At 49.4% G+C, this 16,605-nt stretch overlaps 6 protein-coding genes and 1 non-coding gene across 7 annotated transcripts; 4 read left to right on the forward strand and 3 right to left on the reverse strand.

The window, feature by feature from the left end:
• Nucleotides 1-198: 198 nt before the first annotated feature.
• EJ05DRAFT_535979 (uncharacterized protein) lies at nt 199-2,885 on the reverse strand. The gene is made up of 2 exons (XM_033749283.1): nt 2,391-2,885; nt 199-2,322 (listed from the first exon to the last, which is right to left on the reverse strand). The coding sequence occupies exons 1-2, from the start codon at nt 2,701-2,703 to the stop codon at nt 548-550; spliced, it is 2,088 nt and encodes a 695-aa protein (XP_033603601.1). The 5' UTR covers nt 2,704-2,885; the 3' UTR covers nt 199-547.
• An 857-nt stretch (nt 2,886-3,742) lies between these two features.
• On the forward strand, nt 3,743-5,073 carry EJ05DRAFT_497709 (uncharacterized protein; the record flags this gene model as incomplete). The annotated part of the gene is made up of 2 exons (XM_033746577.1): nt 3,743-3,908; nt 3,962-5,073. 2 exons carry the CDS (start codon nt 3,743-3,745, stop codon nt 5,071-5,073), a joined length of 1,278 nt encoding a protein of 425 aa, XP_033603602.1.
• Nucleotides 5,074-5,833: 760 nt separating this feature from the next.
• EJ05DRAFT_449421 (MFS general substrate transporter) lies at nt 5,834-7,863 on the reverse strand. The gene is made up of 3 exons (XM_033742333.1): nt 7,240-7,863; nt 6,642-7,186; nt 5,834-6,591 (listed from the first exon to the last, which is right to left on the reverse strand). Exons 1-3 carry the CDS (start codon nt 7,667-7,669, stop codon nt 5,965-5,967), a joined length of 1,602 nt encoding a protein of 533 aa, XP_033603603.1. The 5' UTR covers nt 7,670-7,863; the 3' UTR covers nt 5,834-5,964.
• A 1,600-nt stretch (nt 7,864-9,463) lies between these two features.
• On the forward strand, nt 9,464-11,230 carry EJ05DRAFT_473695 (FAD/NAD(P)-binding domain-containing protein). The gene is made up of 3 exons (XM_033743449.1): nt 9,464-9,752; nt 9,821-10,473; nt 10,523-11,230. The coding sequence occupies exons 1-3, from the start codon at nt 9,729-9,731 to the stop codon at nt 11,154-11,156; spliced, it is 1,311 nt and encodes a 436-aa protein (XP_033603604.1). The 5' UTR covers nt 9,464-9,728; the 3' UTR covers nt 11,157-11,230.
• On the reverse strand, nt 11,219-13,405 carry EJ05DRAFT_491894 (M6 family metalloprotease; the record flags this gene model as incomplete). Its single annotated transcript, XM_033746008.1, has 2 exons — nt 11,219-11,362; nt 11,393-13,405. 2 exons carry the CDS (start codon nt 13,403-13,405, stop codon nt 11,219-11,221), a joined length of 2,157 nt encoding a protein of 718 aa, XP_033603605.1.
• Nucleotides 13,406-14,005: 600 nt separating this feature from the next.
• EJ05DRAFT_t23 lies at nt 14,006-14,077 on the forward strand. The gene has a single exon. It is a non-coding gene; the product is annotated as a tRNA-Arg (tRNA).
• A 250-nt stretch (nt 14,078-14,327) lies between these two features.
• Nucleotides 14,328-16,585, forward strand: EJ05DRAFT_473698 (Trimethyllysine dioxygenase). Its single transcript, XM_033743450.1, has 14 exons — nt 14,328-14,408; nt 14,456-14,528; nt 14,576-14,668; nt 14,719-14,840; nt 14,891-14,908; nt 14,966-15,032; nt 15,077-15,137; nt 15,191-15,284; nt 15,342-15,456; nt 15,501-15,600; nt 15,646-16,060; nt 16,109-16,179; nt 16,224-16,295; nt 16,355-16,585. Exons 1-14 carry the CDS (start codon nt 14,404-14,406, stop codon nt 16,438-16,440), a joined length of 1,392 nt encoding a protein of 463 aa, XP_033603606.1. The 5' UTR covers nt 14,328-14,403; the 3' UTR covers nt 16,441-16,585.
• Nucleotides 16,586-16,605: the final 20 nt, after the last annotated feature.

Consider the following 16,605-nt stretch of genomic DNA (forward strand, 5'->3'; position numbering starts at 1 on the left):
GCAAAGTGAAACAGATAGATAATGAGGGGCTGGGAGGAAGATGATAGTGACTACGAGTATGGAGGTTGAATTAACTGTATAGTGGCTGGATGGCACTAGCGCGAAACTGCGGCGACGTGCCTAGGTGTGGCGTCGACACTTATTACTCAAGCCACATCGCACTTTCGCCGATACTTCTGCAGAACATGCTGAAGTGTACGCCGAGTCATAGTCACATATACCTCCTGCGAGTAAGTCGCATATATTCAGGCCTCTACAATACAAGACGATACATTATTACATGCCTAACCGAAATCATTGACCGCTCTCAAATGCTAATTTCAATCCGCCTGTCCATGCTCCCGCGAGATGCAACCTCACCAAACTTTTTACGTCTCCATTCCTGGATTCACGGCGCAGGTATCGGAACGATGTTATGTACTCCAAATCCGAAAAGGGTGTCTCCAGGAAAATATGAAGAATTCCACAAACGCCAGACCGCTTGCTATGCAACAAAAGGGGATGTACGGCATTAATGGTGGGAGCAAAGTTTGATGCTCCGTGTGGATCAGGAATCCAAATGCCCATTGAAAGAGGAGGTATCGTAATTGACCGGTTTGCGTAGAAGTTGTAAACCGCTTTGGGCGTGAGTGTTTGCAGATAAACCTTCCTCGAGTAAAAGATTTGGCCAAAGAGGATGGCCTTTTGGTGTTGTGTCATGAGTTTGAAAGCCCCGAGCAAGCTTTTTGCGTCTATTTTCTCTTTCTTCGATAACACTGAGGCCTATATCAAAAAGACGGCCTTGACTGAAACGATCCTCCAGGCGGCTCTCTTCGAAAAGTCTCTTGAGTGATTCGAATGGCAATGAAATCAGGATACTCGAGATCAGATTGACGCAGAATAAATCCGGCGGGAGCTCACCAAAACGGATCTGACTGAGACGCGGGTGGTGCTTGTTGGGTCTAGAATCTCCCAGAGGAGGCAGTCGAGGTGACGCCGCTAACTGAGGAGCGGCTGTGTTGAGCTTGAAGTCTGATGGTATGTTTTGCGCGATAAAGTCGAGCACCGAGACTAGCAAAGATGACTTCTGGCCCTCAAAAGATGTATTCGGTTGGATACCCGGGACCGGTGCAAATAAAGTCGGATTTGATACGAAATCTAGAATCTTCTCGATAGTGTCCCATCTGAGCAGCCTCGCGACCAATGTGAAGCCATCGCGCACTACTTCGGGGATACAAAAGGCTTCGCCAGCCACGAGGTATGCCAGAGCGTGTTCGACACGTCCAGAAGCCACGGCTAGTGTGCTTCCATCCGCGTTGAACGGTGGAAGCGGCTCAGTCTCAACAGTGGTCAGCAATGGACCTCCGTAAAGAACTCGTAAAGCGTCTAGGTAGCTATGCCAAATGAAATGCTGTGACGGAACTTGTAGCTTAGCAACTCTGGTACCTTCCAGTGGTCTCATGCTTTGCGAGATTATGTTTCGAAGAACAGGACTCCTGGCAAGTAACACACCATGGGCCGGAATGCAAAAAGTTTGCATGTTGGGATCAGGTGAAACCTCCAAGATACAATCAGCAAGGGCTTGATTCCCAAAATTCTCACTTAGCCAATCACGTAGACTGTAGAGTGGTGCCATCTCTGAGCTAGAGATTGGGTCCATGCCGTTTACACGAGCGCCATTCTGGGTAGGCGCGCGTGTGTCTGATCTCTTCGTGTCTTGATCTTGATTGCGTGAGGAGCCCTGCGATGGTGACCGTGAGTCCTGGAAATTGCCATTCGGCGGGCCGTATGGTGGACGGGGGTAATAGAAGTCTTGGGGCCTTGCGCCATACGGTAGACCTTCAGATGGATACCAAGGAGGCTGCTGCCTTCCCAAAGGCTGGTCCCTTCTGTACCCAGCCCCATTGTGAGGTAGACCCATGATCGGGTACATAGAACCAGCGTGGGGATCCGAAAGATGGTGTGAATGGGCAGGGTAGAAGGGCGGTGGACCATAAGTAGGAGGCATGTACCCAGGTGGTGCTTGAGGCATTTGGAATGGCATCATACCTGGAGGTGGAGCCGGGGAGGTATTGGATGAATCGGCATAGCCACCAAAGATGATCCGGCTTGGGCTCGGACGCGGATGGTGCATAGTAACATTGTTTGATGGCAGGTTCTGAAAAGGGACAGAAGATGTCGTGGAGGTGGGCGTGGGCGTGGAGCGGTCTTCAGACGGGTAAAAGGGAGGGGGGAGCTCGTTGGCCACACGACTAGATACGGTGGAAGACTTTCTCGTGTGTTGGGATACAGACTGCACACCGTCCTGTTGTTCTGCTACCTCCGCAGGCACGATCTCTTCGACTGACGACACATGGTCAGTATTTGTACAACGGGGTCACACCTGTCGCGACACGCGAGACGAAACTCACGAGGCAGAACTTCATTCGATTTTTCTGAATTGGCGACTGGTTCTATTGTATGAGCTTCAATTTGATCTTCGACGCTTTCGTCACTCTTGATCAGTGCCTGTTCTTGTGCTGGCGCATGGTTTGTGTCTCCGTTTTCAGGAGAGCGAGCAGATATTGTATTTGTAACATCGGGGGGGGAAGCATTCGACTTGGGAGGCACAGAAGGTTTTGAGTATGCCAGAGGAACAGCGGGTACAATTCGAGCTATACGAGGGGCAGCTTTTCTATTGCTGGTTCGTACTGGACGAGCGGTGTCGGCAATGGGTGGAGTCATGTTGACAGGACGGACCGAGGTATACACAATGGTGAGGCAGCGTCTCCAAGATAAATGAGCTAGACAGTAATCTGGCCACTACCTTGGAGCGCCCGTGAAAGAAGATGGAGGTGCGTAATGGAGGAGAGAAGAAGAGAATGTGAAGGTTGTAGTGGAAGGAGACGCGGATGATGAATTGGAAGCTTCAACAAGAACTTTGGCACTAAGATCGAATGTGGGGGAAGCTGAAGCGACACACTAGATGACGCACGGCCCTCTATCTTGGAATTCCAGGTTGGATGTGTTTCTAGTTCTGCCTCAGGCCGCTAGGTCCTTGTTTTCTTCTCCATCCCACACCACTGACTTGTTTTTCGGCTTGAGACATTGATGTGATATCTCATATTGCATACCTGTATGAGAGAGATACTGAACAGAATAGAGGAGACTGATACAGTCGGCCCGCCTTGGGTATCATTCGGAATTAGCTCATAACTGACTTGCTGAGCAGCAGAGGCAACTGACCAATATAAACCGACGTGCAACGAATGATAAAGTAGCATTCATATAGCTTCACGTTCAGTCCCTTTGTCGTAGGCTGTGCTATGCTTCGCGACGTTTCATGACAGGACCCTTTGGTTCTCACAGCACGTCCTCTATCCACTCGTCAAAGTCTAGTCTGGAGGTAACTTGATTCACATCGTCGGCGATGCTATTGACGAAAGGATAGTGAAGGATTACTTCATCTACGGCAAGATCGAAGAAGACTATGCTCGTTCTTCCTACCTCAAAAGTTCCATCTCACTGAGTATGCGTGGAAAGCGTGCGCGATCGAGGCTCCCTCACACCTCAGCTCCTGTGACGTCTCATTACAACTCTTAAAATTCCTAATCCTCTCTCTCACATCATGACTTTCAAGCTTACTTTGACTTCCTCTCCAATCCTTTGATTTACACTGTCACGACGCTCCAGTCAATACTTCTAATCGACATCCTACATTGCCTTTGTTCTTACTCCTAAGTCCTACTCTAGCAACTTCAAAAGACGCACTGGATAGAGAGTAATGCCCCGTGGCAATGCAAACTCTGAAGCGCCAACATTGACCGTCAGCCCCAAATCTCCGGTTCAATACAAATGCTCTTCAAGCCCCTCATTCCCGATACAAGAACATTTTCATCGGAACGGACAAGCGTCGTTTAGGGGGAAGAGAAAGAACAATATCGCTGGCGGTGAATGATTCTCATTGCAGTTCGAGCTCTTTATACTGATCGTTTCCAAACAGGAAATCGTTTCTCCATCCTTGCGAGTCTTGATGACACATCTGATTCATCTCACCGAGCTTTGGATATAACATCGTCAGGGAGACTGAGTCGCAATCGCAAACGTGGAAAACGAGGGGGCGCTAACAGCAGAAATGGCAAAGTTCCTGCTCATTTTGAAGCACTGAACAGTCTTTTCACAGAGATGCCGTTTTTATCCCCTACTAGACCGCCATCAGTACAGTCGGATCTCGATGTAGGTACGGTGCCTAAGACAAGGGATTTCACCACGAGCCCCGAAACCCCAAGCTTTCATACACCGACTAGGTCTCTATCAACAGTTACAACACCTGCCACTCCTTCCCCGGTGCCCAAGACGAGTCCCATTATACCCAGATGCTCACTTCGGGACTTACCGCGCATTCCAAGGTCAGATCCCGTGAGTCCGAGGATCCGGAATCAGGCACGAATAGCTCAGTTCTGTCTTCCTATGCCGTCTCAAAACCCATTTACTACGGGCACTCGATACTTCCCGTTGGCACCACACCCTCAGCCTAGACTACCAGCGAGCAAGATTTCAAAAGCTTTGGTACAGCTTCACCGTGAATCGCGATTCTTTCCGTCTCAACGTACTCTTGAGAAACCAATGGGGGAGCCAAAAGATCCTTATGCAGGACAATCATTCTTCATGATGGGTCATGCGCGGCATTGCTGGTGCTGCCAGGAGGCCAAAAGCCGGCCGGAATTGGACCCGGCACCCGAAACCAAACTTTTACACATACCTGACCCTCCTGTTGACGATACGGATCGTCGGGCATGCTGCACGACTGTTGATTCTAGCTTGGCTTCGACCGTCGAGACTGTCCCTAGTACCCCCTTTGAAGTAATTGCTGCAGAAAGAGAGGACAGAGAAGGCTGGACCCTACTCTTGCCAGAGGAAGAGTCCTCTAATCCAGTCGAACACCCAGTTACTGCTACATCGGCAAACTCTGTTATACCGTCTCCACCTGGTAGTCCTCTAAGAAATCAGTTTGACCGTTTCAGACACGCGATGGAGGGTGTTGAGCCGAAGTTTCCTTGGGAATGGGGTGATCCGGAATGGCAGTGGTCTGAACTTACTAGCACTGGCTGCTAGACTTCTGAACCCGAGCTTTATTATAACGTTGGATGGTACAGTACTTGAGCCTTTGAAGACGGTGCAACACCTGTATTCATCCTAATCAAAGCATCAATCATAACACATATCCCAAGTCTTTTGGTTACATGGCAAACATTATGTTCTACAACTAGAGTGCGGGCTAGCTTACCCTTTTCTTGTCTCGATCAACCACTCTTTATACCTCTATACTTTTGCTTGAGTCGTCTTGATCTTGAACCATTATCATACCACGTCACTTACATTTACCACTCTTCTGTGCCTCCCTGTATTACTTTTCAGACCCTCTTTCGTGGGGTAGTACTTGGTCAACTAACCCATTTTTATTGCTCTTAGTTCTTGTACAGTTTGGTATCGTTGATACTATAAAATGTGTGGCTCAACCTACTCCCCATCCGTTGCAAGGAACCATAAGATACCCTTTTAGGCTGTGTCTGGAAGGATGTGGTCGTCGATGGTGAAATGGTTAGCCCGACTCGGGTCATTCTGACTTATATGTTGCAGCTGTTCTCAGCCTGGCCTTGGGTGCGAGCTACGCGTTCTTAGGTATAACCTCATGCTTTTCTGCTGGCCTGCTTGGCACCTATCAGATCTTCATATAATTATTGTTTTTGGCAGTCAGAAGGTATAGATCGAGAGAACTGCTATGTGTCCTTGTGCTGGTTACCTCTACAAGCACTGTTACTCTATGTCACGACTGTCTTCCTGTCCCCTCAAAGCCTTCTCAAATACTGGTAGAAATCTATAGTATTAATATAATGCGTTATATTTACAGTGTGTAGCATGACTTGTGACTCATGTAATCCATGTGAGTTAATCCAGACATATGAAATTCAGTAGCCTGATAGGCTGTGTTCGACTCCGTCCAGATCACAAAGCAAATGAAAAGGTTCCCTTCTCTCTCAGCCTCCTGCCGTAATAATAGAAAATGATAGGTATCGGCACCATCGCCATTGAAAAGAATCCTAGTAGACTCGTCGCCCATGCTACACCCAATGCCCGATACATGTATGGTGTAAACAGCAGCACTGAAGCAGCGCTGACACCACGGACAAATCCATTAGCTGCAATGGCACTGGCAACGTTCGACAGATAGACATCTGCGATGTATATTACTCCGTTGAAGAAGACACTCGTAATACCTGCGCCGATAAACACGCCAGATATGACCTGAGGCCAGAATGTGATGTTGGGATGTGAAGTCCAAGCAAACCAGAAAAGTCCGATAGGGAGGCTAAAGCCACCAACAATCATAGGAAGAAGTCGATCTTCTGGCGAGATCTTGCCGTTCTTCTTGAGAATTCTGGCGTAGCGTGTGCGCGCGTCAACTCCCATGCTGATGCAAGCGATGATGATCCCAACCATTATGCCAAGGAACGGTAGTGAGGCCATCACAGGTTCCCATCCGCGTATCATGCGGAATGCTACAGGATACGCGAAGAAGATTGCGTACAAAATACTGTAGACCAGGGAGATGTAAGCTGTGACAGCAACCAACTACGAAAATCGTCAGCGAGTACAAATGAATGAAGTTGGGCAGCTCTCACAATCGGCTCCCGCAATATTATCCGAACTGGTTTAAGGAGGTACCTCTGTGCAACAGCCTTGAAAGTGAAGGGTGATTCGTCAAGCTTTGCATGCCATGCCCATTCTTTCGTCTCCAACCGCTTCTTTGTGGCCATCTTTTGGAGTATGATGGGCTCCGAGGTCTCCTTAACAAAGAACATCCCAAGCAGAGTGAAGACTCCTGAAATTATCATAGTGACCCATGCTGTCCACCTCCACCCGAGATGGCTGTGTACAATCAAGGAACCCATAATAGGTCCCAAGACAGGACCGAGGAAAACAGCAGCTGCAAAGACGGACATGGCTACTCCACGATCCACTATATGGAGCATATCGACATATATAGCACTCGTGACCCCAAGTGGTGCCGCTCCAAATAGCCCAGCAAGGAAACGGCTGACAAGCACCGTTTGGAGGTTCTGGGCCAATGCCAACGGGATCTGACAGATGACAAAAAGAGTAAGACCCGTGAAGATTGGATAAAACCGGCCAAATCGTTCAGACAACGGTCCCCATAACATAGGTCCTGTCAAAAGTGTGTGAGCAAGAACTAGTGATATCCCGATTGAGGGGGTTTACCGAACGCGAAACCCAGCACGTACAGACTGACACCCAGAATCATCACTTCTTCACTCACGCCAAACTCTTCCGCCGTGACTTTGGTGCATGTCGAGAAGATGCTGCTTGCAAAGCTTACACAGAATGTACAGGCGGCGGTCAGACCAATGATCAAAAATTTATCCCTTTGTCTGAAGTTTATCGGCTTCAACGGGTCGTCAGGTCCGTCAAAGTCGACGAGCCATGACTGTACTTCCTTGGTCGGGGATGGTGCAGCACACTGTAGTAATGTTTCTGATGAACTGTAGCTGCGAGCGCAACGGGAACAGCATTGCGTGACTTTTCCCTCATCTTTCACAGAGTCGTTGCAGGTGTCGATACTATGAATCGTGGGAGCTACTGAATGCCAGGTTGTGTCTCGAGCTCCCTGCTCAAATTGATGTAGACTCATCTATGGTCAAATTGAGAAATTTGTGCTGGACTTGCTTCGTGAGGGTGGAGACGGCTGCGAACAGAGATGAAGTATGTAGCCTTGGTGACGGGAATTGGAAGAATATGGCCCATGGTGTCCGTACAGCCTGCCTGCCCACGCATTTGTCTCCGAGCATCAACACCAGCAAATCGCCAAGGGGCTGGGGTTCATTATCGCGCATGAGGTATAATGATACCTCCGTGTTTTGCGTTGTCCGGTACCCACTTTTAGATCGCAGCCAGTACTGTAGACTGCAAGGCACGGCTCCGAACGTCAGTGCGCAGAAAATTCCGACGCAGACAACAGGGGCTAAGAGTCCGTTCAAGAACATCATTACTACGCCAACATCTAACTGGGTACGATGATCGTAAAACTTCTATGACAGTCAGACAGCACCTAGGTCAGTCTGCTGTCAGAATCTAGTTGATGACACCATATTTCAGTGGTGGATGTGGTACTTACATGTGACAGTGTTTGCGGAACATTACTACGCCTTGTCAATACGGTCCATGTCGAAATGTACCATGATACCTATATTCCGATTGATCGAATGGTTTACTCGACCTAATTCAAATACCTCATACTAGTTTCTGCCCCGGGACTAGCCACATTTCAAATGGCTATTACGTTGATTTTAAATTGGGTTTTTGCGTCACGTTATGGTTGAACGGCTTTGAATACTTCCGTAAGCTTACTGCATTCTACCTGCTCGATGATGGTCGCATGTTACAAAATGCGACAACAAAATTTTCAATGTCTCCTCGAATTCCTCATGATCGTAGCCTGAGTATAGTATGGTAAGCTTAGTTTTGTCTCGTTTCGCCATTGGTCGATATTACCCATGACAGACAGACCTTTGTCGTGTCTCTGCGGCACTGACAAGAACATGTACAGAACGGTCAGCCTGGTCGACACGGTAGTCGTTTCGTGTTGGAAGCCATATGTGGTGTATTATGCCTGCAGCAAACTTCAGTATGCAAGCCATTCGAAGAATCTGAGTTTGGTCAACATTTGTCTTTGGCCAAGTATAAGAGCCGTTGCTCTTGTTGTCAGTATCAAGTTCACTTGTCCAAGGCAGGTATGGAGGTGTATCTCGTTGTACCATCAAGTGTACATGCAGCACATATCCGGGAGAGATCAAGTTTTTTTTTTTGAACTGTAACACCGGTGACACAATGAAGACTAACCACAGATCACTCAGACGGTTGCAGCATTGAGAAGACTTCATTCGGAACCTGATTCCAACATGAACACTCTCTAGAGCCTCTGGAGATTGCGACAAACCTTTGAGCCGGAACGCCCTCGTGTTCCCGACTAATAGAAATGGTCCTACGGGTCTTCCCAAAAGAGTAACCCACACAAATTCAACATGATACGACCTTCTAGAAATCGGCTACCCGTAAGCCCGTACCTTTCATAATAGCGTTATGTGACACACGAAATGTCTTTGCGAATATCGTCATAACGAATTTCAACGATCATTGTTCCGGTCTTTTCGCATTGCGTCGAAGCCAAATGTATTTGGACTACACAATCGTAAGAGCACCAAAGGCGCATGACGGATCCTCAGATACCATATAGCACTCAAAGCTAAATAATTAGACCATGCAAAGACCTGAAGCAATCGACTCCCGAAAATGTTGGACAGGTCAGTGATGAACATACCGGAACAGGCTTAGCGCAACTTAAAGTGGGCTCCCTGACAGGAAACATAAATTATTATAACATCACGCCATGCTACTTGAAACACTTGAAATCAAGTCCAGTCTTGAAGTCTCGCCGTTGCCTCCATGATGATCCGCCCCTACGCATCACATGATCGTTCCCTTGAGGATCGTCTGTTATCTTATCCCACTTAGTTAGGGCTTATTTGGCACTCTACGACCTCTACCTACGTCTACAGAATCCAGTTAGACGAGACGATTTGGTCGTTCAACTCTGTCACGTTTCGTTCTACAAAATTTCCTAATTACAACTCAATTGCAAAGTCGCCCTCAATCACCATAGCTGGCTGCTATACCGCAAACATCACACCACCATGCCTCCTCAATCCGCCATAATCGTATGTACAACCATCCCCTCCCCCCAAAATAACCACCTCCCGCAACCCCCTAGGCTAATCCAAACCAGATCGGGGGCTCGCTCTCGGGCCTCCTCGCCGCCCTGACCCTCTCACCACACATCCCCCAAACCACCATCCTCGAAAGCACGCCCGCAGCCTCGACCCGCCACTCGCAGGCCGCCGGCATCTCGCCCGGCCCGGACTTCCTCGCCTTCATGGCGCGACATGACCGTACCGGCCGTGCGTACACGGTCGGCAAGGCACCGGCCTCTGTCGTGGGGCTTGACGGCGCGATCGTGAAGCCCATGGGCGCCGTGCTGGAGCTTAGTTCTTGGAGTGTGTTGTATGCGATCCTGAGGGCGAATTATGATGGATTTTCCAGTGTGGTTGTGCCAGAGCCGCCGAGCGGGGTGGCCGGTGGGACGTATCTGAGTGGGAGGAGGGTTGTTGGGGTGGATCTGAGTGATGAGAAGGTGGTCCGGGTGAAGTGTGCGGTCGAGGGCAGGGGAGAGGAAGTGTATGAGGCGGAGATGGTTGTAGTTGCGGACGGGAGCTATTCGACCGTGCGGGAGCTACTGTTTCCGGGGAGTAGGCGGCGGTATACGGGGTATGTGAGTTGGAGGGGGACGGTGAGGGAGGCGGAGATTAGTGAGGCGACGAGTGAGTATTTTGATGGGGCGCTGAAGATGTTTATGGGGTTGAAGAATGGGTATATGCTGGTGTGAGTGATGCAGGATGATCATGGTGAGATCAGAGCTTATGCTGTACAGGTATAAGATCCCTTCGGACGAGGGTGAGCTGCGGCCAGGAGGCAGACTAATCAACTTTGTGTGGTACCACGAGATGGCAGAAGGATCTCCAGACCTGAAGATGGCTATGACCGATATCAACGGCAAGGAGCACTTCAACACCGTCACACGGGATCTGCTCCAGCCACAGGCGTGGGAAAAGCAAAAGGCCTTTGGTGTTCCGCAAGTTCCACTTCCATTTCAAGAGCTTCTGCAAACGGCGACCTCAATCTTCATCACCAAGATTAACGATTCAGCGACGTCACAGCCGGTAGTGCAGGATCGATTGTTCTTCGTCGGTGACGCGCTCCGTGCCCTGCGTCCTCACAATGCGCAGAGTACGAACCAGGCTGGGTTTCATTGTCGATTGCTTGAGCAAGTGATCCTAGGGAACATGACGACCAAGGAATGGCAGCACGAAGTCGTCAGCCAGGGCCGTATAACAGGAGAAATGAGTACATTCATCGGCATGATGGGATTTCGTCGCAAGTTCGCCATGCTCGCAGCGTATCTACGCCATCTCAGGCTGGTTTGTGTCTACAAATTCGTCGGGTTCTGGGGCTGGCTTTTCAGGGGACGGAAGAGCACTGGATATAAAGAATTTCTCAACAATTAGATAGTTCTCGACGTGGATTCTATGCTCTGAATGACAGAGGTTGTCAGCTATCTATCTGAAGACTATGGTGCTGGGCATATTGTGTAGTCATCGGGGTTCATCCTCCGCTGGTGCTCATGGAAGTCGATGTTGGGTCTTCGAGGATTGATCTGGGCCATGTCTGCCCGTCTGCGAGTCTTTGCCTTTGACTTGTCCCGTGTCTCTTCCTGGACATCCCTGTTCGCAATGGCCATTACGTAGCCTCTGTCATTTGAAACCTGGCAAGTTTGAGTCTGAACAACTGTGTTGTCTGACTCGGACGTAGCCGTTAGTTTGATGGTTGCGTGTTCTATAGCATGTGCTGCAGGGGCAAAGGCGACTCTCGCGACTGTTTCCTGCCCAAATCTGGCCGTGGCGAGTTCATTCGGAAGAACAATCTGCCATCCGGACCCATCTACTTCAGCACTTAGCCGATAAATGTCAGAACTTAAATGCAATGGTGCTCCACTTGCAGCTTCACCAGTGTTCTTCAAGATGAAAGTACACGAGCCTCCTGATGGCGAGCCTGGTGATGCCTTGCCTTCAAGCAAGTCAACGCCATACTTGCTGGGAGCATGAACACTGCTCGTGGGCAAGAGAGACTTGACGCCGACGGTGTAGTATAAGACACCACTTTCATCAACCTCTGGCTCAACAACGTAGAAGTGTAGATTGTTGGCCTCGTCAACGTACTCAAACTGACTTCCAGAACGTGTGCCGGCATGGAAAAGAGCATCCATGAGTTGCCGGTAGTCACCTACTGTCAACATGCTCTCGGTACCATCCGGCCGAACAAAGTCAACTACGTCAATGTCCTGGGGATTGGCATCAATGACCCACTGGAATGGCTGTCGCGCGTCCGATATCTGGCCTTTTGAGAGTAAGACCCCTGAGTCAGCTTGGAAGCTATCTGCACCGATGCGTTGAACAACTTCAAGATCGTAGAAATTGTATCCCCCAGCATCACACAGTGGATCTGTCGAGATATTGCAAGCAGGCGAGTCGTCAGAGTCGATATTGATGCGCAGACCCTTGAGGCCGTCTGGACCTTCATCGACGGCTCGTGCGGTGAGTCGAGCAACAAGAACACCAGAATATGCTGTGAGCTCCTCACGAGAAGTCATCAGCACACTTGAGTTGTCGACTAGGCCAAGTTGAAGCTTGTCTCGAACGGTGTGAAGTGATCCGAGGGAAGCCCCCTGAAGTGCTGGAATCTGCCATCGGGTATGTGGTCCCCCTGGTCCGTTGAAACTTCCACGAGACATCATACTCCAGGGGCCAGTATATGCACGGCGAGCTGGAAGTCCATAGGGATTGTTGTAGTTGTCTCCAATGCCGATCAAATGGCTGAGTTCATGCGCGTAGACTGCAGCACCTGAACTCTCACCCTGTGTACTGCTTCCGCCGCCGGCATTTGGCCAAATCGATGCCGCACTGACCCAGCTCGTCCACTCAACATAGCGTGTCGCGGCGTAGTTGGTCAGGTTGCTCAGCCCTGCTGGAGGCCCAAAGTCTGCTGGTACATCCTCCTTGGTTTGGAACTTCATCTCGCCAAATTCTTGCCAGGTGGAAGATTCATCCTGACCTGCAGACAGTATGAAGACGAGCTCAAACGCGCTCGCTGTCTCATTACCAACATCTGCACGCCATGCACCCAGCGCGTCTGTTCGTAGGTCGACATTGCATGGTGCTTCTGGACATGCACCGGGATTCATGCCGTCCTCTGCATCATCAATACCATACTGGAAGCTTTTCCGGGGAAGTCGATAGGCTCCGAACGCAGTCAGATCGACACCGTATCGACCAGCAGAGTCCTCCATCCAATACTCATGCAGAGTATGCCCGTGGTTGAGGTCCTGAACTTTGTTCAAAAGATCACGGTAATAGCCAGGTACGTCTTCACGGGCGAGACTATTAACCACTGGTTGAGGATTGTCGAAAACAGTGTTCCCGGCAGCTTGCGTTATGGTGAAGTTCATGTCGGGGTAATCAACAGCCACGAGTGCGATGTTGAAGTTGCGGACAGAGCCTCGTCGGCTCGCATCGTTCCATTCGATGCCTGGTACTGGCACATAGTCGTCCCAAGTCATCTGGTCAGGATTTTGCCAGTCTTGAAGATCCAGTATAGCGAACGGGTCATTCTTGCTCGTACTTGACCGTGCTGGCAGGGCTGAAGCGACGCATGAATAGGCTGTCAAGCCACGCAGGGCAAATCGAAGAACGCCGATCATGGTACGAGACCGTGAACGTGAGATGCCTCTGAGCTAGACATTGTCAGAGCAGAGGCGAGTTGCTTATTTGAATGCCTGATCGGACGACTATCCAGGAGCGGGGAAGACGTTGCATGGTTGTGCAGAGCCACTGGGTTCGGTGTAGCCTAATGCAGCAGGCGATTCAGAGTTGCCAAGTATCCTGTGGAGAATGCCCTAGATGACTATCCTATCCCCGTGTATAAAAAGTATAGTAGATGAATTCCATTATCTGGGAAGCGAATCAAACCACAGGCGACGCTCGTATGATCTTTTTGACAACCCACCTACCTTGTACGTTCCTGCGGCTGAAGATCTTGACGACATACGCCGTTGGGAACATTCGTCAGCCACCTCGAATCTGCAAGCGCGTGAAAAGCGATCTCTAATACTGTAGCTCAGGCAATAATGAAGTGAAGACTGAGTGAGCACGACGAACACGAGAGCTCGTTTGAGTCAAGCTGATCTTCACGATGGCTCGGCCGAGGGGTGAACAGTGTGTTTCAAGACTTCCTGCGCATAGGTGAAGCCTACCCGTCTGAGAATAACATAAATTATCTATTCCCCCCACCTCTCAGGCTCGGTGGGATGGCGAAATGGCATCGCGTTGCTTTCCGGTGGCAAAGATTGTGGGTTCGAGTCCCATTCTCATCGTTTTGCTTTTAGCATTAATGTTTTGTGGATTAGAGGCGTCATTTTGGTTCTAGGAACATCAGAATGGCTGGTTTTGGCGGGGACGGGACTCAGGGGAGCAGGGCTGAGTTGCAGGCGTTACCGGTAGCCGAGCCAGTAGCGTGGTCGACTTTTGAACATGTTAAACCTAAGACATTTCTTTCTCTGTGGTTTTCCCAGTAAGTCAAGTTTGGAACAGATTTATTAGAGCTATATTAGAGCTATATTATAGCTAATGCTCTGGGGCGTCTTCTAAGAAGCCTGCATACGGATCATCCCATCCTGCAGCCATTCCTCTGCTTGACACAATGCGGTACGACACCCCCACTTTGATATGCCAGAACCTCCTGACAGATGGAGTCCATATCGACATCTAGCAACAAAGTTGTGTGCAGGCAGTCATGGGGCTTCAATCGTTGTATGCCGACACAATGCGCGTAGTCTGTTCATGGGAAATGCCTAAGTTGCTCACGAAAATAGGCCAATCGAGGTGCAATCCCTCGCCATGGAAGTGATTTGCGCCCTCGTGTATGCATGAGCTCGCTAGTGGCAGTAAACACGTCTCGCAGACTGGTATTTCGATATGATATTCGCAAGATCCCCTGGTTCTAATGCATACCCAGCATACCGAATCCATACATTCCAACAAGGGATCTTTGAGCCATTTCGAAATACGCACCGATGGGACACACCCTGCCATCTTTTCTTCACCATCCCAAGGGAACAGCGCTGCTCTTGAAGCAATGTGGGTGCCAAAGAACCTTGTCTCTCTTCGTCAAATGCTGACATTTGTAGACCTCCTATATGGCTAAGGTTCGATGGCTGAGAGATAGTACAAGGCACCGTCGCCGCTAATCATATCTACTACAGGGACAACTGCCAATGCTCCAGCTGTGTTCATCAAGACACCAAGCAGCGAAACTTCGACACCTTTGAAGTAGTGTCCAAGAACCCCTTGATGACCAGACTAACGATGACCAGCTTCCACCAAATCTGTCCTTCCAAAAAGTTGAAGAGGCTCAAAATGGATACCAAGTGCAATGTAAGCTTTGATGCAGTATACCAGTCACGTCTCGGTCTTGACTGCTTCATTAGGGAGCGATGGCCATGAGAGTTTTTACGAAAAGGACTGGCTGGCCAGAGCAGGTCTCAAAGAGACAAGTGCAATTCAGCAAGGGCGTGCGCCAAAGTAAGCACAACATATTACTGACTGACAAGATCATGAAGTAATGTCATGTCCTGTTAGTCCTGTTCTCTGGAATACCGATTATCTTGCAAAAGAAGGGGCCCCCTCTGTGCAATACGATGCAGTAATGGACCCGACTTCTGAAGAGGGTGTTCGCGAATGGGTCACTGCAATTGTAAGTGATCTGCTTCGCATGTAAGCCCTTTTTAATTTCGATAGCGAAACTTCGGTTTCTGTTACGTCGAGGGTGCCCCTGTCGACCCTGGAAAGACCCAAGAGCTGTTGGAACGCATCGCATTTATTAGAGAGACGCATTATGGTATGTCTAATGGACTTTCACGTTCGCATAGCTGATTACAAGCAGGTGGCTTCTACGACTTTACCGCAGATCTGGCATCCAAAGACACCGCCTACACCTCCATTGCACTCCCAGCTCACAACGACAATACGTACTTTTCTGACCCATCTGGTCTGCAAATGTTCCATCTCCTGTCTCACACAGAAGGTGAAGGTGGAGCTTCGCTACTGGTCGATGGATTCAGTGCGGCAAAAGAACTAAAGGAGACTGACCCAGAAGCTTACAAGATTCTAAGCGAAGTTCCTGTGCAGTTTCATGCCAGCGGGAATGAGGGCATCAGTATACAACCATATCAAGCCTTCCCAGTTTTCTTGCTCGATCCAGTCGACAAAGAGCTCATCCAAGTAAGATGGAATGAGTCGGACCGAGCAGCGTTGCAGATTCACCCTGCTGGATCTCAAAAATGGTATAATGCAGCCAAGTGAGTAAATACTCGGGTAGAATGTCCCCACTGCTGACGGTGGTGCAGGAAGTTCGACACGCTGTTGAAGAGCGCAAAGTACGAATACTGGGAACAGCTTAAGCCTGGAAGGCCATTGAGTATGTCTGGACCCCCCAGCTCTGAGTGATGCTTATAATGGCAGTCTTTGACAATTGGCGTATCATGCATGGTCGATCTGCTTTTACTGGGAAGCGTAGGATCTGTGGCGGCTACAGTAAGTGGTTGGCGACAAGTATGCAGTCAGACTCGCCAACCTAATCAAATATGTGGCAGTTACTCGAGACGACTACATCTCGCGCTTCAAAATGCTATACTACGGCCCGGAGCATGTGTTGAAGAACATTCATGTGGGCGCTTAAAATCACTGGAAATCTGAGGGAGGCTGGGTGATAACATGGCGAACGTGGCATACAAGAGCTGTTGTGTATCTCGCATTGAAACAGGGCTCGAATATAGTCTTAGCCTAGATGATACACTAATAACCATATATTGTTGCTTGTCTGACGGACATCCGATATTATATA

The sequence above is a fragment of the Pseudovirgaria hyperparasitica genome (genome assembly GCF_010093815.1).
Source record: "Pseudovirgaria hyperparasitica strain CBS 121739 unplaced genomic scaffold EJ05scaffold_3, whole genome shotgun sequence".
NCBI lineage: Eukaryota > Fungi > Ascomycota > Dothideomycetes > Acrospermales > Acrospermaceae > Pseudovirgaria > Pseudovirgaria hyperparasitica.

Excerpts from the sequence above, each read along its gene's own strand:
- EJ05DRAFT_473698 (XM_033743450.1), top strand. Across the intron at positions 15,457-15,500 it reads GCGAATGGGTCACTGCAATT|CGAAACTTCGGTTTCTGTTA; the intron begins GTAAGTGATCTG and ends TAATTTCGATAG. Across the intron at positions 16,061-16,108 it reads AAATGGTATAATGCAGCCAA|GAAGTTCGACACGCTGTTGA; the intron begins GTGAGTAAATAC and ends ACGGTGGTGCAG.
- EJ05DRAFT_449421 (XM_033742333.1), bottom strand. The coding sequence starts at position 7,669 with ATGAGTCTACATCAATTTGAGCAGGGAGCTCGAGACACAACCTGGCAT. Across the intron at positions 7,187-7,239 it reads CGTGCTGGGTTTCGCGTTCG|GACCTATGTTATGGGGACCG; the intron begins GTAAACCCCCTC and ends CACTTTTGACAG. Across the intron at positions 6,592-6,641 it reads TAATATTGCGGGAGCCGATT|TTGGTTGCTGTCACAGCTTA; the intron begins GTGAGAGCTGCC and ends CGATTTTCGTAG.
- EJ05DRAFT_473695 (XM_033743449.1), top strand. The coding sequence starts at position 9,729 with ATGCCTCCTCAATCCGCCATAATC. Across the intron at positions 9,753-9,820 it reads CTCCTCAATCCGCCATAATC|ATCGGGGGCTCGCTCTCGGG; the intron begins GTATGTACAACC and ends AATCCAAACCAG. Across the intron at positions 10,474-10,522 it reads AAGAATGGGTATATGCTGGT|GTATAAGATCCCTTCGGACG; the intron begins GTGAGTGATGCA and ends TATGCTGTACAG.
- EJ05DRAFT_535979 (XM_033749283.1), bottom strand. The coding sequence starts at position 2,703 with ATGACTCCACCCATTGCCGACACCGCTCGTCCAGTACGAACCAGCAAT. Across the intron at positions 2,323-2,390 it reads ATCGAATGAAGTTCTGCCTC|TCGAAGAGATCGTGCCTGCG; the intron begins GTGAGTTTCGTC and ends ATGTGTCGTCAG.